Source organism: Schistosoma haematobium, chromosome 1 (genome assembly GCF_000699445.3).
Source record: "Schistosoma haematobium chromosome 1, whole genome shotgun sequence".
In the NCBI taxonomy this organism is placed as follows: Eukaryota; Metazoa; Platyhelminthes; class Trematoda; order Strigeidida; family Schistosomatidae; genus Schistosoma; species Schistosoma haematobium.
The window spans coordinates 83,772,103-83,793,951 of record NC_067196.1 but is presented as its reverse complement, the minus strand read 5'-3'; the positions used below and the strand labels follow the sequence as shown (position 1 = coordinate 83,793,951).

At 39.9% G+C, this 21,849-nt stretch overlaps 1 protein-coding gene across 1 annotated transcript in view; it reads right to left on the bottom strand.

The window, feature by feature from the left end:
- The window catches only part of RASA1 (Ras GTPase-activating protein 1), a 58,332-nt gene extending 45,295 nt beyond the window's left edge, over positions 1 to 13,037 (bottom strand). Inside the window, exons 1-6 of the mRNA XM_051209881.1 lie at positions 12,922 to 13,037; positions 11,543 to 11,713; positions 11,373 to 11,505; positions 5,007 to 5,083; positions 4,496 to 4,610; positions 2,591 to 2,672 (exon numbers count right to left, since the gene is read on the bottom strand). Of these exons, the coding sequence (XP_051075352.1) occupies positions 2,591 to 2,672; positions 4,496 to 4,610; positions 5,007 to 5,083; positions 11,373 to 11,505; positions 11,543 to 11,713; positions 12,922 to 12,980 (637 nt within the window). The 5' untranslated portion in view covers positions 12,981 to 13,037. The remainder of the gene's footprint in view (positions 1 to 2,590; positions 2,673 to 4,495; positions 4,611 to 5,006; positions 5,084 to 11,372; positions 11,506 to 11,542; positions 11,714 to 12,921) is intronic.
- Between the last annotated feature and the right edge of the window lie 8,812 nt (positions 13,038 to 21,849).

The following is a 21,849-nucleotide window of genomic DNA, read 5'->3' as shown; positions in this document are numbered from 1 at the left end:
TCTGAGCTGCAGTCAGTGGGAGCGTAGGCTGATGGACTGGAAAGAAGGACATCCCATCAAGATACCAAAGAAAGCATCCCGAACAATGCAGCCATGTTCGGGATGCGATTCTCCCCCTCGAAATGCAAAATGTTACTTCAGGATTGGGTTGCATTGACACCCGAACTAATGATAGGGAGTGAAGTAAGTGAGCGTGTCGATCGCTTCACTTATCTTGAAAGTCTCATCAGCCCTTGTGGTCTGGTGTGTGACGAAATCTCAGCACGGATACAGAAGGCTCGACTAGCTTTTACCAACTTGCGTCATTTATGGCGTAGGCGAGATATCCGTCTACCAACCAAAGGACGGGTTTACTGTGCAGCAGTTCGTTCCGTCCTACTTTATGGCAGTGAAACATGGCCGGTAAGAGTGGAGGATATTCGTAGGTTACTAGTATTTGATCATAGGTGTCTTCGAAATATTGCTCGTATATCCTGGGACCATCGAGTAAGTAATGCAGTTGTTAGGAAACGGGTACTAGGTAAGGATGGCAAATCAATTGATGACGTAGTGAAACTTCATCAGTTGAGATGGCTGGGACACGTGTTACGTATGCCCAACGACCGACTGCCTCGACGTGCTATGTTCAGTGGTATAGGAGTAGGTTGGGAGAAAGCTAGGGGCGGCCAAACCAAAACATGGCACAAGTCCATGAAGTCACTGACAAGTGGACTGAGTCATGTTGGTAGGTGTAGACTACCTGATTGGGGACCACGAGATGATAGCAACCGATGGTTAGAGACCCTGAATGACATGGCTCAAAATCGTTTGCAATGGCGCAGGTGCATTTACTTTTTGTGTTCTCCCAAATTCTAATCTCTTGAGTCTTCCTTGTCTCTTTTTTCTCTTTTCAGATTTATTTCACTGGATTATACTCCTTCAATAACATCCTCAAACCCTAATCTTTCCGATTATTACTTATACGTTTACTATCTCTACCACTACGGGATTTGAATCGACAACTGCATCTCTATGCTAATGTGGTGTGGCAACTCGAACTGATGTACGTACGTACGAAGTTCTACGTTGTTACTGACTGACTGAAGCAAGTGTGATGACAAAGAAAAGCAACACGCACACACGGTGGATGCAGCTAGACGATTTGGACTTCGCAGATGACCGAGATCTTCTACCGAATACACAAAAAAAATACAGATGAAGACAGTCAATGTGGCAACAACTGAGATGTAATACACGATTATAAGGTTGACCATCATATACAGTGCTACCAATTGTGAAGTCAGAAATTTGGGAACACTGGACAGACGATTATCTTTAGTTCGAGGTTTTGATTGGTAATGTACACTAATAATTCATCCCGGGATTATTCGAAAATTAACTTATTCACTAGGTACTTAGGCATGAGTCAAACTTTAAGCGTGAGGACCAATGATACTGTGGCGTATGCTACTTATGTCTGTCGACGTAAGTAGTATGTAACACCAATCGGAAGTGGAAAACCTGGCAGCAGAAGACCATATAGGTTGACTTGAAGAGAACAGGAACGGAATTAGAAAGGAATTTTGAATAGGAAGAATCATACAGAAAGTGAAAGACAAATGATGTAAATTTGCAACTGAAGTATTTAATGTATAGTTCTCATATTTTACCAAGATACTGTGTAATTTTGCATCAAAATACACTAATTGTCTCCACCTTTGTTGTCGTTCATTACAATACTACCCGGTTGCTTAAATTGAAGTAGATGGAGAGTTCAAGCCTGGAACTTAGTGGTTGAAAGTCGAACACCCTAACCACTAAACCACAGCCAGGATTATAGTGATGAAAAATCAGTTAAATTGTTAAGGAAAAAATGAAAAGAACTAAGTTTATGATGAGGTTGGCTCCTTTTTTAGACAACTGGACAGAAAATAAAGAAATCAGTTGGATTTTTTTCATCGACTCTAGCATGTATGTTAAATAGTCAGAAGCTATGAAGTTCATCGAAGCGCCAGCAATTGACTGGATAAAAAAATGTACTGTTATTCATCCCTTGATTAATCAAAGCTCTTATAAAATGAAATAGTTTTTCTGATGTATTTTTGCTTGGTTTAATAGTAATTCACACAATGAAATAATGTTAAATGAAAAGCTCTTGAAAAAGAAAAACCCTGGACAATATTTTTGTTCTAATTTGACACTTATTTAGCTATGAGCACGAACAACTTTACACTGGACTAAATCTAGGCAAATTCAAATTTAACGATATGTATCATATTTCTAAGCACTCAAGTGAAAATTCAATGATGCATTTAGAGTAATCTATATTTACCATAAATTTTACACTGTACACAATGAGAAACGAGTGATTAGACCGAAATTTATTTATTAAAAGTAGTGCTTAGTTCGGTGTTATAAAAATAGACAACAATTTTCATGCATGCATATATATGTGTATATACGCAAATACATAATATAGATTTTCAATACTACTGATGTTAAACACTCGCTACAAATATTAAAAATACTCAAATCAACAAACTAAAAGGATAACAGAAGTAAAAGAAGGACTATATAGGAAAAATAAAACAATTTTCATACGTAATCTAACCTTTCTTTAGTAACTCTTTAGGATGAGGTGTTGGATCAGGGTGGAAGAAGTCTAAACGTTCAATAATCTCTGGATATTCTTTCTAAAAATTTAAAAGCCTAGTATTAAATAGACACCTTGAATATAGTATTTAAAAATATTAGAAATAGTTCAATAAGATGCATGATACGTTTTAACTTGATTTAAACATGCAGAAACCATTTACTGGTGGTTCATCTGAATATACAATCATAATAATATCAAGTTTATTTGCTTAATTAGGCTTTTAACTGAAGATCTTTTTGTGATTTCACTCTTACTTTATGAAGGAGACAGGTTTCAAAGAACTTAACTCAAAAATATATAAATATTAATGGCCAAGGTTTCCAGCTCAGGTGAATACTTTTGATGGTGTCATATTATCTGAATTGAATCACGTCTAATTCATATATAACTTAGTGCTAGAGCACATCGTAACATCAGCTAGGTGTCTTTGGAATGTAACCTTGAAAGATCGAACACAAAAACAGTGGATTAAACCAGTTTCGAACTATTTGTTAGACTCTGTGGTTACACTCACTCAAGTCAGATAAAATTTTTGATATCTTATACATAAATGTTTAATTCGAAAGCTTGAATTAGGGTGAAATCTTAAACTTTAGATAAATAAAACACCAACCATTTATGGTTAGTAACTGTTCGCTAAATATACCGAGTCTACCTTTATTTTGCTCGATAGTGAAACCATAATGATGTACCATACAGTTATATTTTATTACATTTCCAGTTATACTAATAAAATCGTTACAGTGAGAAACGTAAACTGATGGCTGATGTAAGTGGAGGTTGGAAGAAACGTAGGGGTTGACAAACCGAGACATATCATTAGTCTATGAAGACATTGACTGTTGAACTGAACCCGGTAGGTAAGTACAGACTACCTGGTTGGGGTCAGCCTGATTATCGTAACCGATGACTAGAGACTGTGAATGAAATGGCTCAAAATCGTTCGCGATACTGTATGGGTGCACTTAATATTTGTCTTCCTTTAGATTCGAAGTTTCTTAATTCCTCGTAAATTTTTTTCTATTATTTCACTGATTCATCTTTTTTAGAATTGCATTATAGATGCCTAATCTCTTATGTGACTACTAATCCTGTTAATACATCTACTACAGTTTAACAATGGGGCATGGCAACTTTAACCAAAATATGGCCCCCGAATAGCCTGGTACGGACGAGGGTAGGGAGAGTCCACTTCGCCTCGAAGCGCTCTCACATGGCCTCGCGTATACAGTCACCAACAAGGAAGTCCCACACACTGCTTTCTAGCGGCACGGGTGTTGTTAACGAAGTCGAGAGGGCGAAAAGCGAATGTTCGGCGCTCAAACAGGGTTAGCAGGTCCAGAGGATCCACCTACTTGAAAAAAAACGTGACTCTAAACCAGTGGGCTACAGGGCCCTAGGAGAACAAAGGGCGTATAAACCTATTCCTAGTCGCCGGCTGCCGTGAGATCGCATCCCCCCAACGTCGCTCCACTGCTTTATAGATTAGACCTCGAGGTCAAAGACTCGGTAGTTGGCCGCCTAAGAAAACCACCTGCTTCGGTTTGGGCACCCAGGGAGTATCCCAACTAACACACAGATTCGATTATTTGTGTGGCGCATACATATTCGGTGCCTACTTGTACCAATGTTTATGTGTCTAAAAAAATGAATAAAATAGAATCAATATATACATGTCCCAAATTCTACGTTATGTTTGACTGACCGATTGACTGTATATGTTTTTACATTATGTATTAAAGACTATATTATTTTGAACACAAGGAATAAAAAGATCGTAATAGTAGGTATACAACCATTTAAAAAATTTATTGGCATTTAAATATCCCACAAAAGGTATCAAATAAAAGTAAAACTTACCTCAACACATGATTTCGGTAAATAACCTGAGTGACGAGATTTCAAAGAAGTAGCAAGGATCCAATCGGAATTTGGATCTTCATAGATTAGTAAGAAACGATCATTAACGACACATCTATAAGATATAAATATCGAAACAATCAATCAAACTCTCAATCATGAGAAAGCAATACTTTGAGGAAGTGTACGTATTGTACTACACAAATCACAATAGATCACTAATATCTTGGAAAAACATAGACACACGTCAATATGAACTTTGATCACGAACAGTGTTGATACGAGTCTAATCCTTTTTACAGATGTAAACTTCCGGTGGACCAGGAAAAATTATATATGTGCTCAGTAATAACAAAAATCGTGTGTTAACACTCAGTAGTTTAATACTGAGACATCACGACAGTGTTATTGTATAAAAAGCAATCGATAAGGAAATTAGGACAACACTGGAAAAAATACCGAAAAATCTATCTGCTTTGGGAAATATTCTTCATTGGAAAACCCTACTTACCCCAGACGATCGTATCCATTTTCTGGTTCAAAATCTTGTACGGCCCGTAAACGTTGAGTATGATATTCAATTGGAAGCTGAAGTTGAATTTTTAGAGACACATTTGACAAATACACAGTGAAAATACGAATCACGGTAGTAAATTTAAAACTGAACATGCACATAAATCCAAAAATGATAATAAGACAATAAATACAGATGTGTATTCATCAATTCAACCGCTTCTGTGGGCCAGTTATATGGAGTATACGATTCAGCAAATCAGCCATCGTACTACCATTTGGTTTGATTGACAAAAGGACATTCAAAGGTGATTAAAAATTCTATTCTAGCTAAATTTGCCGAAATCTACAAATAAAAATATAACCTATCTACCTAACAGAAGTTTATACAACCTATCTCCATACCTTGCCCCCAAATGCCCTGGTACGGCCGAGAGTGGGGAGATTCCGCTCTCCCTCTCGAAGTGCTCTCACATGGCCACGCGTATATAGCCTCTGCCAGGGAAGTCCTACTCACTGCCTTCTCGTGTCGGGGGTGTTGTTTACGAAAATGAGAGGACGAAAAGCGAATGTCCGGCGCTTTAACCGGATTCCAAACCAATAGTGCACATGGGCTCCAGTATCCTGCGGGAACAAATGGCGTATGGTCACCGGCTTCCATGGGACTGCGTCTCCTTACGCTGCTCCACTGCCTTGTGGATCAGACCTTCAGGTCGAAGGCTCGGGGAATGGCCCCCTAAGAAAACCACCCACTTTGGTTTGGGCACCCGGGCAGTATCACAGCACTCACACATATCGGATGAGATTTGTGTGGCGCATATGTATTTGGTGCCTCCTTGTGTTAAAATAAATAAATAAAAATATCTCCCTACCTTGATCATCGGTCGTACAAGAGAATGTTGTAAGATAACTCTGATTTACTTCACTATTTTAAAACACTTTCAGATTTTTTCCCACCTTAGTGTTTTTACTTAATTTTAGTATGTGTCTTTAGTTTTACGGAAATATCATTAAACTAACTTTCCGAAAAAAAATATTTTGTTAATTTCCGTATTATACATTATAAAATTTCCTAAACGTTGAACTAAATGTTTTCAATCTTCACAAATAATTGTTTTTATTATTATCCTTCTTTTCCAATTACCTATTTAATCATTCAACATTATTTTCATAATCACTGATGAAATCGTACAATCACTATGTATCACTACTAGTCGACCGATGTCATTTTGATTGCAACTCATATATATACATTAGTGTAAAGCCATGATGAAAAACTAATTGAAAAGAGAGATATTTAAGCATTCTGTTCCTGTTTTACTAAATATAGCTGTAAGATTGATAACAGTTAAATGTCTCATGAAATAAAGAATAAAATGCAAACTGTAATTGTCACTTAGCATTTACTTTCATGATTGAGTGTGATTTGTAAAATTTAGAGCTGCTCTTCGATGCTCTTATTAGACATTGATTAAAGACTTATTCCAAACTTTTTTTAAATACAAAAACCTCAAAGTTATCGAAATTATGTATATAAATACCAAAGCATTTTATTGTGACACGTTCTCTAAAAAAAATATTGACTTAACACAGCTTGCTTATCATACGAGCTCAGTCAACAAGCCCTTGATTTTCTTTATTCAATAGCTTATAATTTCAATTCAGTTCAGTGACCAGTGTGTAACGACATTATCACTTATTCGCTTCAGATAGACATATAAACAATACAAGACTTGAAACAAATATATTTTAGTCCGGATTTTTATACCTAATATCAGCAAGCTGAGAAGGTTAACGAAGCTAGAAGAAAATAATAACTGATAATGCGGTAGAAAATTAAGTATAAGAAAAATGAAGTGAAGAATGGGGATGGAAACTAAAGAATTATAAGTATGTTGAAGGTTTACAAGGACAATTTAAGTGAATAGATCCGTTCCAACGGGATAGATCCTGAAATATGTCACTAAAGTCTCTGACTGTCACTAAACTGTAGCTTGGTACGTATAACAAAGCTTCCCATTACCTGTGTGAATTGAAAAATTCAAGAACTAAAAAAATTTATTTCTGTTGGATTCATGCTGTTAAGTGATGCTAAAAATTTAACTAGTGCACTTCAAATGTAATTATGTTAAGTAGTCATTTCTTATTCATCCCAATAGTCCATGAATTCCTTGAGTGCTATTGGAAGCATGAGAGCGGTGATCACTTCACAGTTGCCAACACTGTGGAAGAATTCTCTTAGAGAGGCCTAAAAAGGAAATGGGGTTAGAGTTGGTCCTAGTGACCTGAGAGCGCGACCGTAGAGCCCAAGAAACAACTGCTTGCGACCAATCACATACGACCATTTTGTGGGTCATTTTTGTGTCAGCTCCGTACTTATTAAGACCTTACAGACGGAAACGAAAATCCGTGGCATAAGGCGAGGTGTGCATTCTTTGGGCCGACCTTTTCTAACTTCACTCCTTCTTTCTGAAAAGGCGGCATCGCTGTCATATTGGTTATCTGAAAGAAAAACCTTACTGCCATCACCCCGCTGAACGGTCAGCAGTACGACTTCCTTTTTGGACCTTGGGTTTTCTGCTTTTATTCTTACTGTCCTTTAACCAACCTGCCTGGCATGGTAAGACCTTGAGGAACGATTGTTCCAGCCAATATAACCCGATTGGTTCATAATGATAGGCAAGGCCGGACACCAAGTCAAGGTAACAACAACGGTCGTGTTTACGAACTCCAAATATGGTGTAATATATTGTTTAAATACACTTCATTGAGGGTCCTATCTTAACTTAAAGATGACAACTATCCAGCTAAAACCAACTGCATAGCGAATGTCTGAGGTTTCAACTCCAAAGTATTCTTCATATTTACTCGCCTTTGAGTAGGTTTGTGAGGAATATTGATTATACTTGAAGGCCTAAACAGATCATAAATAAAGTGAGGTGACAAGACAAAAAAACTTATCTCACGACTTGATTGTTATATGCTACACAAAACGTTTCCGATATTCGACATCGTGTAGACGGTTATTTAGTTGATTTGATTTGTAATGCTTTGTAATATCTCTTTGATAATATTTTTGCTTGATTTTGATCAGTCTTAGTTTGAACATACGCATCATAGGTGGATAGCGTTGATATATCCATTATGGCACAAGTCTATATAGAGGGGGTGAAATGTTGTTAGCATACAGACGAATCCAACTGACGAGTCCCAAATAGAACGAAATGAGAATCTTAGGTTCTAATGCTAGTCAAATTCCATCTATCCCATAGATTACATAAGTAGTTCACCCACCAATATCCAGGTATAGTAAAAAGTTAGCCATTGAGTAATTAACTAGTTGTGGTTGGCGAATCCCAAACTATTTATTCATTTGAACACAAATATTTGTACAAAGAGGCAACAAATATATATGCGCCACGCAATAAGAATGAGGATGTGAAGAGATAAATATAAAGTGAGTATAAGAAAAAGGAGAACAATAATGAACAGAAATTAGTGTATGATAGTGAAATGATAATAATGGGGGAGGCAGTTCAGTTAGCAAATGTACATCCAGAAATAATTCTTCCACTTAAAGACGTTACGTCCATTTTTATGAAGTAAAAGGTTACAGCAGGATCGCCACTGGTTTCTCGTCCGAGCCATATCTGATAACGTCTCTAGCCACTGTGTTGCACAATCTCTCGGACTTATTTATTTTATTTATTTGAACACATAAATATTGGTACAAGAGGGCACCATATATATATGCGCTTCATCTCTCGGACCGCAACCAGGGAGTCGTGAAGGAACAACAGAAGCCAGCCCTTTGTAGCTTTCTTTCATACCACGACACCACGTCATACACTGACCATCTCTCCGCTTTTTCCAACCAGTCCGAGCGTCGGAAAACGATGCACGACGTAGAATTCTCTGGGACGACATTGGAAGAACATGTCCAAGCCACTGAAGTCAGTGTTTCAAGATAGTGACACCAATTGCATTATCATCTCTGTGCCCGAACACACGATGCCGAACCTCTGCATTACGAACATGGTGTTGCCACTAGATGTCAGCAATCCTTCGGAGACAGCGATGATCGAACACAGAGAGTCCTCTAACATCCTCAACTCGGAGAGGCCAGGTTTCACAAGCATAGAGCAAAACTGCTCTCACCGACGTGTTGTAGACCCGACCTTTTACAGCCAGACTAACATCACGAAGGCGCCAAAGACGGCCCAGATTGGCATAAGCCGCTCTGACTTTCACTATACGTGCATTGATCTCATCACTCACACCCCCACCAGCAATTATTCAGCTACCCAGATACACGAACTTCTCGACTATTTCTATCTGCTCACCATCCAGGGTGAGTACAGGATTAGGATCCCGCCAGTCTTGCAGAAGTACTTTGCACTTCGAAGGTGCAAAGCACATGTAATACTTACGGACACTGACTGCCAACTGATCAAGTGTGGATTGCATTGCTTGGGTATCATCACACAGTAGAACAATATCATCCTCATACTCAAGGTCTAGAAGTCTTTCTCCAGGCAACGGATCCACACCACCATTAACTACATCCATCAGAGCTGTTTTCAGAACGTTATCGATAGCAAAGTCGAAGAGAAATGGTGAGATTGGGCAACCCTGTCTAACCCGACTGCTTGAATTGAACAATAAAAAAGGGGTGCTTGTTTTGTGGCCCTGAATCCAACTCCAATTAGATCGTATGAATGATTGCTGTCGAAATATGTATGCCGCCAATCCTCGTATATAATCATTGACTTGAATCGCGTTAGTGAATAATGGAATCAAATAAGTCAAATACAAGAATGGATTTTTGAATACGTATATTTCGTTTACTCATTGATTTGAACAGACAATCAGTGACGGAGCGAAGAGAGCGAATGAAACGACGTACAGTGGAGGCGTGTGAGCCAATTCAATTTAATCAAGCGTTAATCGATACTTATAGTCAGATAAAAATAAGTTACAGACATGTGATGGGTAATATAAGAAATGAACACACATACGCTTACATTCAAGACTGATAAGCGAATAATTAACAGGGTCAAAACGTGACTCGAGAAGAATGAATAGATTGGCCTATCCAGAAGCTAAATGAGCTATATGGGATTAACATAGCACTACGGTTGCATACCCTCATTCTGCCTGAGGCACTCGTATAAAGGGCTTCTAAGATGTTAATAAACTCAGACACACCCTTCTTCAATAGACAATCCCAGAGAACAGTCCTGTCCAACGAATCGAAGGCAGCCCTGATGTCGAGAAACACTACGATTGTTGGCCTTTGATAAGTATGATGGTGAAGAAATGATCAATACATCCTCGACCAGAACGAAAACCAGCCTGCTCCTCGCGAGTCAATCTTCCTCGAGTTTTGAACAACCTACGAAGTATGACGGAAGCCAATAGTTTGGACACAATCGGAAGTAGACTTATCCCCCGATAGTTGTTACAGGAACGACGTGAACCCTTTTTTAAAGATAGGGACAACTATCGACTCATTCAATCATCTTCGAACACTAATTGCCAAAACTTTGTAAACAACTTAAACAGTTCCTTAATCAGAAAGTCACCACCATCCTTAAAAAGGGCCGGATGAAAGTCGTTTGGGTCTGATGGTTTGTAGCACTTTAAGAGTTGAAGCTCCCTGCCGATTTTTGCCTCGTTAAGTGGATCAGTCGTCACAAGACCACGGAGGGCACGACAATCTGATTAATGTTGCCAGAACAGCAGATCAGTTGAACCGCTCCTCAAAAAAACCTGCTCATCTTCCTAGACGTCAATAGATATTAGTGATTGATCTCCCGTCATCTTCACCGATTTTTTCACTCACACCAGACATTTTGCTGCCTGTGGCTCGGATGAGTTGAAAGAACTTCCGGCAGTCACCAGATGCAGCCGTTTTTTCAACATATTGGCACACTCCGACCACCAGGTTTCTCGATCCTTACGCAAGCTTTGCCCAACTTCATTACGTAACCGTCTTCAGTTGTGGTCAAACTCGCGGTCACCTGGAGTAGACAGACGAACTTCAATGAGTTGTAAGAAGACTGAAGAAACTCAGTGCCTATAAGCGGGACGTTTCGCGAACCCACAACTGACTGTACCCGCCATTTTCATGGTGTCATGCAATCGCAACCAATGCTCATCTATACTTTTCGGTAGGATGGTAGCTAACTTTGAACCTAGCTCGATTAGATATTTAGTTGCAACAGAAGCCGCAATCAAACATGATACTATCCAAGCATCTCTGTCTTTACCATCTCTATCATAATACATAACTTCCGATGATAATCTGCTAGTAAAGTATACTAAATGTTATATAAAAAAACAGATTTGGACAAAGACTTACGCTTGTAGGTGGGATGGGATGCTTAAGTCGCTCTCCTGTCATTATGTCACGAGTGTAATACCTTGACAAACATCCGTCTAAGCTATCGAAGAATCTCCCACCAATTTGAAAACAGTTAAAACGAGGAATAAGTCTAAATAAAGTCAGACTTATTAGTAACTTAAGCTCACCTGAAATGAAAACAAGCAAAGGTTGAAGAGAGGTATGAGAGAACGTAAATATCCTCCCATGTATCACCGCCGTGTGCTGCACGACTGAGACGAAGAAGATAACTGTTCGCTATCCCAAAACTCTGCAAACGCTTTTCCGCCTCAGCTCGATCAATGTAGCCATGATAATACCTAAAACAAGACCTCGAAAATGCGGTCAATCAATCTACGTGTAGATCTAGTGCGATAACAAATCTATGTAGTGTAACTCGCTAGAACGTCGTTGATAAGTACGGCAACCGTCTTTGAACATATTATTAGAGAGCGATTAAGGCGTTAGAAAACCTATATATCAGACTAGAATACACTAGGCCAGCACTTTCACTGTTTGCGTATACGTAAAACCTTTAGAATGAAACCAAGTGATTTGAAAGCCGTATTATATATTACAGTCAGGAAGTAAAACAATCAAGAGCCACCAAATTATTTTGCTTCCTGATCTGTGAATTTATCCCACAATGTTTCAGTTGGATAGTTCACAAAAAGCAAGTCTAGTCAAACAAATTTCTCAAACGAAGCAAAAACAACTTGAGTTATAAAAAACCTTACTAAGAGACTAAGAGAATCTTGTTAATGATGTTGCTCTGAGTAAAGCGCTCAACTTTGAATTTATAGACCCTATGGTATGTTGGCCGACAAGATCGTGTACTACATATTTCTAGCCACTGGTTCTAATGAGCTACAGCATTTCATTGCAGTTAACTAACCCTTTCTGGTACTACATTGATGTTCTAACCCCGCAGTAACTACTTTGGGTGGATAACAACAACCTATCACCGTAGCAATCACGGGAACATAAGTGTATCATTTTCAGGCTCTATTCGTATAAGGGAGCTTGACTTCGCAAACCATATTGGTTGTTCGTGATCACCTGTCAGTTTCTAATGAGACTCCACTTTATAGTAACAGGTAGAAAAAGTTCGAAGTCCATGGCTTGGCATTATTTTAAACGAAATCACTTGAAATACTGAGCACTGGAAATATACTTCCACCATTAAAGATGCTACTGGTTGTTTGGAACTAGAAAACCGTAGATCGTTATGTTACCGTTCATGTTATTAACCTTCGGTTAAACAAAACATCTATTTGGTGCATGAATAACATAACTCGAGGCATTTCTATAGAAGAAACCTCCCATCTATGTGGTCAGCACAGCTGAATGAACAAGACGAAAGAAGTACTGTTCGTAAAATTTACAGGGTAAATAAGTGCATCTTATTTAAAAATTAAATTAGAAATCAGTAGTGTCACGGATAATATTTAGCTTCATAGTTCGCAAGTAAACAACTCTTATTACTTTCGAGGTAAAAAAAGACCAGATCAAACATTTGTCAGCTCACTGTTCCAGAGATGGTAAGTCTGTAATGACACAAGTATCTCCAACTGTTGATTCCGGCATTGCGAATGATTGCACAGTGGTTAACCTTCAAAGCGTAATTCCCACTCGTTCCCCAAGGTGATTCCCCTATAAAAATAAACACCCAGTCCATTTTGTATCGTTTTAGTAAAAAAAACCCTGGCCTTAACGATTTTGCATTTCCAGAAAATAACAAACGTTTAGACATTTCAGATCTATTTTCGAAGCGATAAGGCTCAGTATCTGTATATTTTTAATAGATTTACACTTCAGATTCAGATTTGTGTAGTAAGGACAGAAGGCCTACGGCCCATGTTGTTCCTTTTCCGGTATGCTTCTGTGAGTGTCTTCTCTTGATTCTTTTCTTGAAAGAGTCAAATGAAGGTGCGGACACCATTGCTTCAGGCAGCAGGTTCCAAGTATTGATGACTCGGTGTGAAAACTTGTATGCCACGGGTATTTTGTTCGTTCTTGGCTTTTCTACTCGCCTGCTATGTCCTTTGAGGTGTCACAATCTATTGGGAAGAAAGAGAGAGAATAAGTTACGTCCGAAATCATTTCTCAGTATTCTGTACATCAAAATTAGATCTCCCCTTAGTCTACGATAGGACAGAGTAAAGAGGCCAGCTTTTCAAGCCGCTCTTTGTATGGTGAACCCCGGAGTCCCGGAGTTGCACGCGTAGGTGCCCTCTGTACTTTTTCTAGTATGTCTGAGTCACCCTTTAAACAGGGGCTTGCAGCCTGGACACAGTTCTCTAACTTAGTTCTCACTAAGGATGTGTATAATGTGGTGAACATGGTAGTATCAAACTTAGTGAATGTCCTTTTTAAAGCCCAGAGGGTTCGAAACCCCTTAACTGCGACCCCCCGGCAATGGGCCGTCGTCTTAGGATTATTACTCACTGTCACCCCTAGATCCTTATGAGACCGGACTACTGGTAATGGCACATCCCCTATGTTGTAACTGTTAACCTTTGATTCCCCATAGTGCACGTGGACACACTTTTCCGAGTTGATGGGCATCATCCACTCTCACGACCAGTTTATCATGTTGTTTAAGTCTGCCTGAAGAGCACATGCGTTTTTGTCTTCAGCTGTTACTCGCCAGATTTTTACATCGTCAGCGTATAATAACGTTGGAGACTGTACTATACTTGGAAGATCATTAACATACATTATAAAAAGTAAAGAACCTAGGACGGAACCTTGGGGTACTCCACTAAGTACTGGTATCCAGATGGAGCACTTGGAATTTATTCTTACTTTCTGTCTACGACCTACTGAGAAATCATTAATCCATTTTAAAAGAGGTCCGGCAATACCAAGGTTTGCCAACTTCAATAGCAGTCTATTAGTTGGCACCTTGTCAAAAGCCTTACTGAAATCTATGTAGACAACATCCACCGAGTTTCCGTTGTTTAGCGCATTAATCCAGAGCTCCCTAGCTAAAAGGGGGTTCGTTGTACAGGATAGACCCTTTCTAAAACCATGTTGTGCCATGTTCAGCAAGTTATTGGTCCCCATGTATGCCGTTATGGTCCGTTTGATTATTCTTTCCAATATTTTAATTGCAACACTGGTGAGGCTTACAGGTCTGTAATTTGATGGGACTTATCGTGGACCTGTTTTGTGTATGGGAGTGACGATCGCATCCTTGCAGTCCATAGGTAGCACTCCTTGGTCAAGTGACATATTGAATATCACAATCAGTGGGGCCGCGATATAATGGGCCATATGTCTCAAGATTTTGGGGTGTAGTTCATCTGGTCCTGTTGACTTCTCCATGTTTAGGATGCTAAGAGCCTTAAGCACATCGTTTTGGTCGAAGTCCATGGTGAGCAGCTGGTTTGTTGACTCTGTATTTGTGTCTAGTTCTTTCTCTAGAGGAGGTTCCCAAATGAAAACTGCCCCAAAATAGTCAGCCATAACCTCTGCTTTTTCCTGATCTTCCTCTGTCATTTCAGATTCCTACTTTAATTAGATTGGGAATCCAATGATGCATCCTTGTTCTGTAGATTATGTACGAGAATATTCTCTTGGGCTGCTTAAGTGCAGATTGTGCCAGCTGCATTTCATATTTTCTTTGAGCTTCCCGAATTTTAGTTATACACTTGTTTCCATCGTACCTGCTGTGCCAGGGCGGATGGCAACATCGCAGCATTTCTTCTTTTGTCTTAGTAAGTGTCGAATATCTCGCCCTATCCTGAGATGTCCGTGCTTCTTTTTCTTTGGGACAGTCCACGGTATGTATGGTTGAGTTAACCGATTGTATAACTGCCTGAATAGAGTCCAGGCCTCTTGTACTGATGCCTTTGAGTCAATTTCTCAGTTCTCAGCCGATGCTGCGGAGTTGATTGCCTGCATATCTGCCTTCCATATGTTAGGACGGGCCGGCGCAACTGTTTGACAGTCAAGCTCAGTCATGAATTTGAACAATATGACTGCATGGCAATTTGGCCGACGTCATCACCGTGTGTGAATACTAATTCTAAAAGAGAAGAAGAGTTTCTTGAGTCGTATCTTGTGGGATCTCTAATGTGTTGGAATAATGCTAATCCAATCGAGGTTTCTAACAGTCTGCAATCGAATGGTGTTATCGATGACCCTACTCCTAAGTTAACCCTGTTTATATATGGTGCATTAAAGTCGCCTACTACAAGGCTTTTACCCTTGTTACACCAGGACTTAGGTTTACTTAGGAGGAAATCATCTGCTACACATTCTTGACTGCGATATACTACAACTACTTCAATATCTTGCCGTCGGCATTTCAACTTACATCTCACCAGTTCACATGTCCCTGAAACATGTGCTACTGTCTCAGCTAATCTTATGGTTAGGGTACTTTTCATGTACAGGATAACCCCACCTCCCCTACGGTTTACTCTATCAGCTCTACTGGTTATGAAACCAGTTAGTAAGCTGGTTGTGTCTGTGGAGCACAGTAATACCTAAAGACGAGGAAACCGATGACCAAAATGTGCAGAAAACAGTAAATTGCTAGAACCAAAAGTGTCAACAAATACTATGAAAGCAAAGTATTTAAAAGTTACGACGACGAAGTCCTTTGGGAACAGAAACGATATTCTTAGAGCATACTTTAACTGAAATTAATTCAATTAACGTGTAAACAGTAGTCTTGGTACGTAATAAACGATTAAAACAATAAAATTCACTCAGCGAGGAAAAATATCACTATCTATTTCAAATATTAAAGTCAGAAGACCTACTACCTGTGTTAATCCTGTGTTAACACTGAGTGTTTATTCTTCTTTTGAATGCGTCAATTGAGGAGGCGAACGCTATTTCTCCAGGTAACATGTTCCAAGATTTGGTGACGGTATGAAAACCAGTACGCTTCCGATATTTTGTTCGGTCTTGGCTTTCATACTCGCTTGTTATGTTCTTTGAATTATACCGACCTGGTAGGAAGAAAAAGAGATGATATATCATGTTCAAATTCATTTCTAAGTATTCTGTACATTAATATCAGATCACCTATTTATCCGCAGTAGAGTTAGCTTTCCAAGCCGCTCTTTGTATGGCAAGCCCAGGATTTCTGAAATTACACGGGAAACTGCCTCTGTACTTTTCGCGAGTTGTCAGGTTGTTGAGACCAGATTACGGAAACAGATTCTTCCCTTATACTGTACCTGTTTACTTTTGTATTCCTAAAGTGCATGTAGACACACATGGACGCGTCGATAGGCACCAGCCATTTCTCAGACCAGGTAATCAGAACATCTAAGTCCTCCTGAAGTGCACATGCATCTCTATCTACTATTACTTCTCGCCAGATTTATACATCATCAGTTTATATCAGCACTGGGGACGCAACCGCACATGAGAGTTCGTTTGCATACAGTATAAAAAGTAAAGGACCTAGGAAGGAGCTTTGCAGTATCACAATATTTACTGATATCCCGGAGGAGCATTTAAAATTTACTCTTACTTTCTGGCCACGATCTACCAAGAAATCTTTAATTCATTTTACGAGAGGTCAGGCAATTCGTAAATCTCTCAGCTTCAAGACTAGTCTTTTACAGACACCTTATCAAATACTCTGCTGAAATCTACGTAGATAACACCGACTAGTTTTCAATATCTAGTGTAAGATCCATTTTGAAGGTGTGTTAGAAAATCCCTTCATGTATACATTTGTGATTTATTCCTATTGATTCCTTCAGTTGTACAATTTGTCAGTCCTTTTTATTCCACTTGAGATGGTAACATTTGTATTTTATGAGTATTTATTTAACGTACGCCTTCCCTGAGTTTCCATGTTTCTCCACGAATTGCATTTACGTTGTTTTAGTTTGTACCTAGTCTTTGAGGCAGCCATATTGGCTTGTTCCCCCTTGATTGTGTTGCTTGCATTGACTAGGATTGTGTATTTTTTATTGCGAATTGAAGCACCTATCCAGAAATGGAAACGCTGTGTTATAACTCAACCAAATATTATCTTTCGAACGAATCTGTATGTGATAAATCCAGAAAGGATAGAATAACATTTATTTGGCGCGCTTGATTTGATTACTAATTTAACAATTATTGGTTGAATAACTGGGTGATATAGTGTACCTAAACTACCTAGACAGTAATTCTTCGGTCCAAACCTTAGTTTGGATTCTACATCTAGAACCTCTGTCTATTGCTCTATTGCTATAAGGAGGTTTATTGTGCAAGAAAATCCCTTCATGGAACCATGTTATTTTCTGTCTGACAAGTTGTTAGTTTCAACGAATGTCATCACGGCCTTTCTGAATGTCCTTTCCGGTATTTTAACTGCAACACTGGTGAAGCTGACAGTCTTGCAGTTTGATGGAAGTTGTTTTGTTTCAATTTTATTTACTGAAGCGACAATTGGATTCCGTTTAGTAGATAACGCACCTTGACCTTAAGTGTGCCCTCTTGATGAAAATCTATAGTGAGCAGACAATTTCGTGGCTTTGCATTTGGTTCTATCCCTTCATCTAGAAGCTGCCTCCGAGTAAAAGCCGCCTCGGCGTATTTTGCTTTGGCTTCTGCTTTGTAACGATCTTCCTCTATAGTTCTAGTTTCACTCCTTTCGGTTGAGAATTCAACGATGCATTCTTGATCTGTAACTTTCGTATGAAATCAGTTTCTTCGGACGCTTGATTAAAGATTAGATAAACTCTTATTCATATTTTTGCTGAGCTACCCAGAATATGCTCACACACTTATTTCGGACGGACCTCTAGCTCTCTATCGTGTTTGCCGATGACGACCTTCCAACATTTCTTCTTTTATCTTGGCAAACGTCGAATATTCCGGTCTATCAAGAGATGGGTGTGCTTCACCTTCTTTGAGACTGTCCTGGGTATAAATGGTTGAGTTATTTGGTTTTTCAACTGCCGGAAATGAGTCAGTTTGCCAGTTTTCAGTCGAGGCTGCAGAGCTGATCTTCTTCATGTTTCTGTTCCATATGTTGGAACTGGCCAGCGCAACTGCTCAACAGGCCATCTAAGCCATGAACTTGAATATGATGAGCACATGATCACTTCCTCCTATAAGCGTGAGGGACTTGATCTGCTGAAATCATCACCATATATAAAGATTAAGTCCAAGACAGACTAGGAGTTTGTAGGTGATATTTGATGGAAGCTCTAATGTGCTGGAATGAAGCTAGCGAGATGGTGGTTTTCAACCACTTATGATCAAACAACGTCTCCTATGAAATCCGCCTGTAGCTCTTATAGGGTTACTGCCGGTCCCAAGCCCGGGTAAAGGAGGAGGGTTGGGCATGGGGTTAGCGTCCCCATCCCGTAGAAAACTAACTCGCTAAAAAAACGCTTACCAGAAAAAATAATCCAAACCATTTTAACTCTGCCCTGGGAGTTAGAAGGTCTTCATTTACAAGAATTATGACGCTTCATGGTGAAAGCCGAGTTCCTTCGGAAGCCACGAGGCCGATGCCCCTTCTAACAACCAGAGCAAAAATTTTTATAGGTACATGGAACGTTCGAACAATGTGGGAAACCGGGAGGACCAGTCAAATATCAATGGAAATGAGGAGATACAACTTAGCAGTACTGGGAATCAGCGAAACCCACTGGACCCAAGCTGGACAGAAAAGGCTAGCTACGGGAGAGATGCTGCTATACTCCGGTCACGAGGAGGACAATGCTCCACACACTCAGGGAGTCGCTCTTATGCTGTCCAAAGTAGCACGAAATGCACTTGTAGGATGGGAGTCTCACGGATCCAGAATCATCAAAGCATCATTCAAAACAAAGAAGGAGGGGATCTTAATGAATATTATCCAATGTTATGCACCCACCAATGATAGCAACGACGACATTAAAGATCAGTTCTACGAGCGGCTGCAGTCAATCATTGAGAAATGCCCAAGAAACGACCTAACTATTCTGATGGGAGATCTAAATGCCAAAGTCGGAATAGACAACACTGGATATGAAGATATTATGGGACGACATGGACTGGGAGAAAGAAACGAAAATGGAGAAAGATTTGCAAATCTATGTGCATTCAACAAATTGGTCATAGGAGGCACAATATTTCCACACAAGCGTATACACAAGGCTACATGGATCTCACCGGACCACACTACAGAGAACCAAATAGATCATATTTGCATCAACAAAAAATTCCGAAGGACAATGGAGGATGTGAGAACCAGGAGAGGTGCTGACATAGCTTCAGATCACCACCTAGTTGTAGCCAATTTAAAACTGAAGCTAAAAAAGAACTGAACAACTGGACAAACAGCACTACAAAGGTTCAATACAGCCTTCCTTCGAGATACTGACAAACTCAATGAATTCAAGATAGCTCTCAACAACAGGTTCCAAGCCTTACAAGATCTACTGAAAGAAGAAGAAGAAACTAGTATGGAGGACAACTGGAAAGGCATCAAGGAAGCATTAACTTCAACGTGTCAAGAGGTTCTCGGTCTAAAGAAATACCATCATAAGGAATGGATCTCTACAGAAACACTGGACAAGATCAAAGAAAGGAAGAACAAGAAGGCAGCAATAAACAACAGCCGAACACGAGCAGAGAAAGTCCAAGCACAAGCTGAATACATAGAAGCAAACAAGCAAGTGAAGAGGAGCATTAGAGCCGACAAGAAGAAATACGTTGAAGAACTAGCAATGACGGCAGAAAAAGCTGCTAGAGAAGGAAATATGAAACAGCTTCACGATACAACGAAGAAACTAGCAGGGAAATACAGTAAACCAGAGAGGCCGGTCAAAGACAAAGAAGGCAAGCCAATCACCGAAATTCAACAACAGAGTAACAGATGGGTAGAATACTTCGAGGAACTCCTGAATAGGCCGGCTCCAATGAATCCACCGGACATCGAAGCAGCACACATAGATCTTCCTATAGATGTCAACCCACCAACTACGGAAGAAATTAGAATGGCTGTCAGACAAATCAAGAACGGGAAAGCAGCAGGACCCGACAATATACCAGCTGAAGCACTGAAATCAGACATCGAAGCAACCACAAGCATGCTTTATCTTCTATTCAAAAAGATTTGGGAGGAGGAACAAATGCCGATGGACTGGAAAGAAGGACACCTCGTCAAGATTCCAAAGAAAGGAGATCTGAGCAAATGTGAAAACTACAGAGGCATTACACTACTGTCAATACCAGGGAAAGTCTTCAACAGAGTGTTGCTGAACCGGATGAAGGATGCAGTAGACGCCCAACTTCGAGATCAACAAGCTGGATTCCGTAAGGATCGGTCGTGCACAGACCAAATTGCAACACTACGGATCATCGTCGAACAATCAGTTGAGTGGAACTCATCACTATACATCAACTTCATTGATTATGAAAAGGCATTCGACAGTGTAGATAGGAGGACATTATGGAAACATCTTCGACACTACGGAGTTCCTGAGGAGATTGTCAATATTATCCGGAACTCATAAGACGGACTACAGTGCAAAGTAGTGCATGGAGGACAGCTGACAGATGCATTCCAAGTAAGGACTGGAGTCAGACAAGGCTGTTTACTCTCTCCCTTCCTCTTTCTTCTGGTGGTCGACTGGATTATGAAGACCTCGACATCTGAAGGAAAACACGGAATACAATGGACAACTCAGAACCAATTAGACGATTTGGACTTCGCAGATGACCTATCCCTCCTATCACGTACACACGAACAGATGCAGATGAAGACAGCCAATGTAGCAGCAGTCTCTGCATCAGTAGGCCTCAGCATACACAAAGGGAAAACTAAGTTCCTCAAATTCAAAGCGGAGAACAGCAATCCAATCACCCTTGATGGCGAAATTCTGGAAGATGTAGAGTCCTTCACATACCTAGGAAGCATGCAGATGTTGACGTTCAGATGCAGACGTAAAGGCGAGGATCGGCAAAGCAAGGGTCGCATTCCTACAATTGAAGAACATATGGAACTCAAAACAACTTTCAACCAATATCAAAGTGAGAATCTTCAATACGAACATCAAGAGAGTCAGCTCTACTGTACGGAGCTGAAACTTCCAGAACTACAACAACCACAATCAAGAAAGTACAAGTATTTATAAATAGTTGTCTACGCAAGATACTCAACATCCACTGGCCGGATACCATCAGCAATAGCCTTCTGTGGGAGAGAACAAACCAACTCCCAGCTGAAGAAGAAATTAGGAAAAGACGATGGAAATGGATAGGACATACATTACGCAAATCGTCATACTGCATCACGAGGCAAGCCCTAACTTGGAATCCTGAAGGGAAGCGAAAAAGAGGAAGGCCAAAGAACACATTGCGTCGGATAATAGAAGCAGATATGAAAACGATGAATCACAACTGGACGGAGCTAGAAAGGATTGCCCAGGACAGGGTTGGATGGAGAATGCTGGTGAACGGCTTATGCTCCTTCACGAGGAGTAACAGGCGTAAGTAAGTA